This window comes from Orycteropus afer, unplaced genomic scaffold (assembly GCF_000298275.1).
Source record: "Orycteropus afer afer isolate SDZICR_OR568_19922 unplaced genomic scaffold, OryAfe1.0 scaffold00088, whole genome shotgun sequence".
Lineage (NCBI taxonomy): Eukaryota > Metazoa > Chordata > Mammalia > Tubulidentata > Orycteropodidae > Orycteropus > Orycteropus afer.
Window position 1 is genome coordinate 838,894 of NW_006921675.1, and position 5,757 is coordinate 844,650.

A 5,757-nucleotide genomic window follows, 5' to 3' on the forward strand; every position below is an offset into this window, starting at 1 on the left:
CAATGACATGAGACAAAGTATATGTGAACTGCTGTATGAGAAGTGAATTTACTCTGTAAATCTTCACCCAAATCCTAATTAAAAAAAAAAAAAAATTATCCACTGGCTGACTTGGTGCCAGTGGTTAAAAAAAAAAGGTGGAAAAAAAAATCATTCCCTTTAGATGATAGCATACACATGCTTCTAGCAACTAACCTATCATACAACGAATCTATCATACAACCTGAATATTGCCGAGAGGTTTTGCCAAAAACTCCAGAAGGAAGAAGGTGCTGAGCTGACCGGGTTTGTTATTTCTTTCAAATAATTTCTTTGTGGGGAACATAAATCCTAGAAGTCTTTCAAGGGAGTTGTCTCAAAACTATAGTGTTGAAAACAAGGTAACAAGAGTCAACATGATTGATAGCCATCTTTAGAGAAGGACTAAAGTTGAGGGCAAATGACTTGTATTACTCAGTGTCCGATTACCCAGTAAGCAAGGGAAGTGTAGGCTTAGTTGTGCTTGCTTACTAGTCTGTACTGGAGACTCTTAACTATAGATTAGTAAGTAAGCACAACTAAGCCTGTGCTTACCTTGCTTATTGGGTAATCTGCCTCTGCTATTACTACATCTACATTAAGCTTAAAAGAAGGACCTATAACTTCGGGTGGAGATTAAGTTTCTGGGTCATGTTATCAACATGGCATTGTGTCAGGCAGAAAAATTAAACCTATACCCTTCTATTCCCTGCACCATGAATTACAAAACCAGTATATTTGGCAGACACCACATTTCTCCCAGAAAATTCACTTTCTATGGGGGAGAAACCACAGCCTGCTGGCCTCTGAAAGGCTTTTCTGTTTCCCTATTACCATTTGCTGTTACTCCTGAGAGTCTGTGTCTTGGCTGTAATCAGACACCATCTTCTTTTCAGTGTCAGAGCAAAGCCTGACACACTGTAGGGTCTCAGTATATATTTGTTTGTTGCTTAATTGTAGTCCCTTGCTAGGCCCATGGCTGCTTAGTAATGCTTGTACAATGACCATAGACGTGAAGAAACCCTGAGTACAGTCAAGGGTCCCTGGAAGCTTCCTGGAGAAAGCAGCAGTGACAACAGAGATGGCTACTCAGGAGGCAGGATTGCCTGGTGGTTAACCACACGACTCCGCAGCTGGGGACTCTGGACACAGTTCTGGCTTTGCCACGTGCTAAGTGATCTTGGTCAAGTTACTTATTCTTTTTTTAAGCTTCCATTTTCTCATCTCTAAAAATGGTGATGATGATAATAATATTTTCCTCCTAGAGTTTCTGTGAGGATTAAATGAGACTGTGCTAGAAGCATTTGGTACACAACCCATACTCAATAAATCAAAAAATCCTTCTAAACTGATGGCGAGTTTTGTGTTTCTTGTAAAGTTGCTGCAGCAGCTCCAGGTGGAGATGTTTCTGTGTGGTGGTATTCCGGAGGCTGCTGATGGTTGGAGGCCGAATGTCAAGGCTGAAGTTTTCATTCTGCTCTAGGATTACCATGTGCAAATACAGGAAAACTGCTGTGCCTCAAATTCTCAGCAGGCCCCACTCATACTACATGCGAGTCCTAAGATTACACGAGTTGTGGGAATGATGAGATTAATTGTTTTCCCCTGGGAAAAGGTTTAAGTTCTTCACTTTCCAATTTCTGTTTCAGTTTTACACCTGCAATAGAACTCAAGGAAAAAGGAAAGAAAGGCAAAGCAGTTCACTTTGCTGAAACTGATGGTCCAGCTTCTGACAGGTAATTTAGCTTCCCAGCCATGCCAGTCTTGCTCCTTGCACCTCCCAGCCAAATGGTTAAGCCTTACAAACTCTAAGAAAACAACATTCCCATTATCCTAGATTGAATACATATACCCATCAAGGAAAGAACATGCACTGTTTCAGAACTGTGATGAGAATTAGAGTAGTTCCTATACCCTTGTGGTAATTTGAAAAGCAGCAAGTTTTCAACTTTTTAATGCTTTTTTGTAATCTGAAAATGATGGTTACACCATAAAACGATAATTTAAATGATCTGTTTTGGATGGAATTGATATTTACATTTTGTATTGAGCAGTGTACGTTTCTCCCACGCCTAGCACAGTAAATATAATGTTTAATGAAATGTGTTCCAAAATGATCTTCCAGTAAATGTAACCCACATGTGACCCTTAGTCTCTCATTGTTATTGGGTACCTTCTTGTGGCTGTCAAATCTAACTAGTGGGAAAGCCAACCTTCAGTAATGGGTATATCCCTTAACTGTTATGTAAACATAGTGCAGTCTTTATGGGTCTCTAACAACATGCTCTCCATGCTCCTGGTCCTGGGACTTTATTTGAAGTTCCTCTTTCTTGCCCTGATTCTTTGGTCTCAGGTCTTTGAGACTGAGTCCTGAGAGGGCGGTTGACTCGAGTTTTGACTCATAGCAACCCCATGTGACAGAGAAGAACTGCCCCATAATTTTCTAGGCGGTAATCTTTATGGAAACGTGTCACCAGGTCTTTCTCCCTGAAACCGCTGGGTGAGTGTGGCCAAGCATTTAACTGTTGGCCAGCTAAAGCTTCATGCATTTCAGGATAGATTAAATGATACTAAAACTTTTAAAACACTACTGGAGACTGTAATATTCCAAAACAGGATGACAGATAAAAGAATTGCTGCTAGAGATGATAAGTCAACTAAAGCCTCAGAGAAGAGAGGTCAGCAGGGCTACATCACACTAGATGACGTTAAATGTGAGTAACTGTTCCTCACCCTCACAATGTGTTGTCTGCTGTGAACCCCTAAGGCTACTCAGTGTCCCTCTTTCAATTGTCCATCTTCTCTCCTTTCAGATGTTGCTTTGCTTTTGCTACAAGAGACTGAGATGCAGCGGATCTGTTCTTTCACAACATTTATGAAGTAAGTATTGCTAAAATGACGCATTTTAGATCCTTTGCCCTTTACTTTGAAGTAATTCCATTTGATGTGTGATGACAGATCTGATTTTTGGAGAAAGGGCAGAAGGCTGGCTCTATGCAAACTGCGCTCTCAGGACTCAATCTGAAAGACCTGAGACCAAAGAATCAGGGCAAAAAAGAGGAAGTCATGGAACTCCAAATAAAGTCCCAGGACCAGAAGCATGAAGAGCATGTTGTCAGAGACCCATCGAGACTGCACTATATTTACATGACAGTTAAGGAATATACCCATTACTGAAGGTCGGCTTTCCCATTAGTTAGATTGGACAGCCCCAAGAAGTACTTGGTGAGGGATTGTGAGAAAGATACTTGACATGTCTAAGCCTCAGTTTCTTCAGCTACAAAATTGGGAAGTAATAGTGTCTCCTTCTTATGACTATGTGTAGAAAGTGCTTCACGTGGCACCTGGCACTTAGCGAATTCTCAGTGAGAGTTGTGTTCTGGATGCCAATTGCACCCACCCAAGTCCCCTCAGCGTTGACTTGAAGGCTTCTGGTGGCAGACACCCGAGATTCTTTGCCTGCCAGCTTTATTCTACTGTAAAGCACACTCAGCCTGACCACAGGGCAAACTAGCAGCACTAGGGAATCAGAGCCCGTAGCAGCAGCCCTCTACCAATCACGTGACAGAGGGAGGTTTGGTGGATAAATGCCCCAGCCTCCTTGTCCGTCATTTGGGATAACTGCAACTTGTTTTCTACACTCTCTCCTGGAGTCCCCACAAGATTGAGCTACATTTTTCCTCAGGGATAACTAACTTATTGACACACCCTTAGTTGGTTTAGCTAGTAGTTGAGCACTTAACTGTTTGTGCCACCTGTTGTTGTGTTGTTGTTATGTGCCATTGAGTCGGACCCGACTCATAGCAACCCCTCCTTGGGTTTCCGAGGTGGTGTCACTACAGAAGTAGATTGCCCCATCTTCCTTCCAAAGAGAGGCTGGTGGGTTTGAACCCCCAGCCTTCTGGTTGTTAGCAGTCAATTGCCATAGACACTATGCTACCAGAGCTCTTTTGTGCCAGCCAGAGACTCCTTATTAGAGAGTAAGACTTATGAAAATTTAACATGTGCATACATTAACACTTTTAGGAATTTGCTCAAAGATATGGCTATAAGGATAATTATTGGAGCAATGCCTTTAAGTTTTCAAAAATATCTAAATACCCATCAATAAAGACTAAACAAAACCAACCCTGTTTCCGTTGTGTCCTACTCATAAAACCAAACCAAACCAAACTCATTGCCATTGAGTCAATTCCGACTCATAGTGACCCTCTTTGGGTTTCTGAGGTGGTAAATCTTTGCAGAAGTAGATTGCCCAGTCTTCCTTCTGCAGAGTGGCTGGTGGGTTTGAACTGCCAGCCTTCTGGTTAGCAGTCAAATGCCTTAGGCACTATGCCACCAGAGCCCCTTAGTCCTACTCATAGCAACCTTATATGACAGACTAGAACTGTCCATAGAGTTTCCAAGGCTGTAATCTTTATGGAAGCAGATTGCCACATCTTTTGCCCACGGACCAACTGATGAGTTCAAACCACTGACGTTTCAGTTAGCAGCCAAGCACTTAACCAGTGCACCACCAGGGCACCTTAATAGAGGCTCCTTAACAGAGGGTCAGCTAAAAAGAGGAAGACCCTCGACAAGATGGGTTGACACCAGCTGCAACAGTGGGTTCAAACATAGCAACAACTGTGAGGATGGTGCGGGACCAAGCAGAGCTTCATTCTGTTGTTTGTAGAGTCTCGATGAGTCAGGTCTGACTCAGCGGCACCTACCAACAACAGTTAAGTAAATTATGAGATGCAAAATACTATATTCTGCTGTTTCAAAGAATGAGGAAAATCGGTATGTGGTATCGTGGAAGAAAATCTATGCTACACAGGTAAATGACAAAAGCAAATTGTAAAAAACTGTGTATATAGTATGATCCCATCTGTAACCCCCCAAAATTTAAGGCATATATTTATGCATGTGTATGTACATTGGGGCATGTGGCATGTGTGGTGGCATGATTGTTATGCTTTAAAAAATTTAGGAAGGACTTATGCCAAACTTACAATTTTTAAAAATTTTATTAAATTTATTGATACAACCAATAGGTTTAGCAATGTTTTATCATTATTTTCTTAATACTTAAGATGTGTACACATGGATGGAGTTCCTGTGTGTTGTATGTGCTTCACACACTTCATTGCTAACCAAAAAGTTGGAGGGTCAAGTCCACTGAGAGATGACTCGGAAGAAAGGCCTGGCAATCTGCTTCTGAAAAAAATCAGCCATTGAAAACCCTGTGGGGCAAAGTCTGCCTCTGACACACATGGGTGGCCATGTGCTGGGACTGACACAGTGGCAGCTGGTACTGGCTCACATTAATACAAAGTATTTCACTTACAGTCCACATACATTCTTGGCTTTTTTTTTTCTACCTTTATTTTGTATCTTTAAAGGATTAAATTTTTGTTCTGTTGGCTATAATCATATTAATATCTTGAAATCCTAATTATACTTTTAGACAGAGAATGTCAGGTAGAGTGACTAGAACGTTTGAAGACAAAATATATGAGTAGTGTAGTTGATTTACATACTAGCTCACAGAATAAATCCAGTACACTGGTTGGAAAATAAGCTTTGGATACCGCATCACTGAGATGATTATGAAGGGCCTGGTCAAGTGAATTGGGTTAGCTACAGTTTTTTGTATACCACAGTCTTTCTTTTTTCTTTTTTTTAGAAAATGCATTTTATTGAAATACAATTTATGTACAGTGAAATACACAAAACTAAAGTGACATGGGTCAATGC

At 41.1% G+C, this 5,757-nt stretch overlaps 1 protein-coding gene across 1 annotated transcript in view; it reads left to right on the plus strand.

The window, feature by feature from the left end:
- The window catches only part of PPP1R36 (protein phosphatase 1 regulatory subunit 36), a 75,498-nt gene that overhangs the window by 14,960 nt on the left and 54,781 nt on the right, over nt 1–5,757 (plus strand). Inside the window, exons 4-6 of the mRNA XM_007942345.1 lie at nt 1,668–1,754; nt 2,635–2,732; nt 2,832–2,898. Coding sequence (XP_007940536.1) covers nt 1,668–1,754; nt 2,635–2,732; nt 2,832–2,898 — 252 coding nt within the window. The remainder of the gene's footprint in view (nt 1–1,667; nt 1,755–2,634; nt 2,733–2,831; nt 2,899–5,757) is intronic.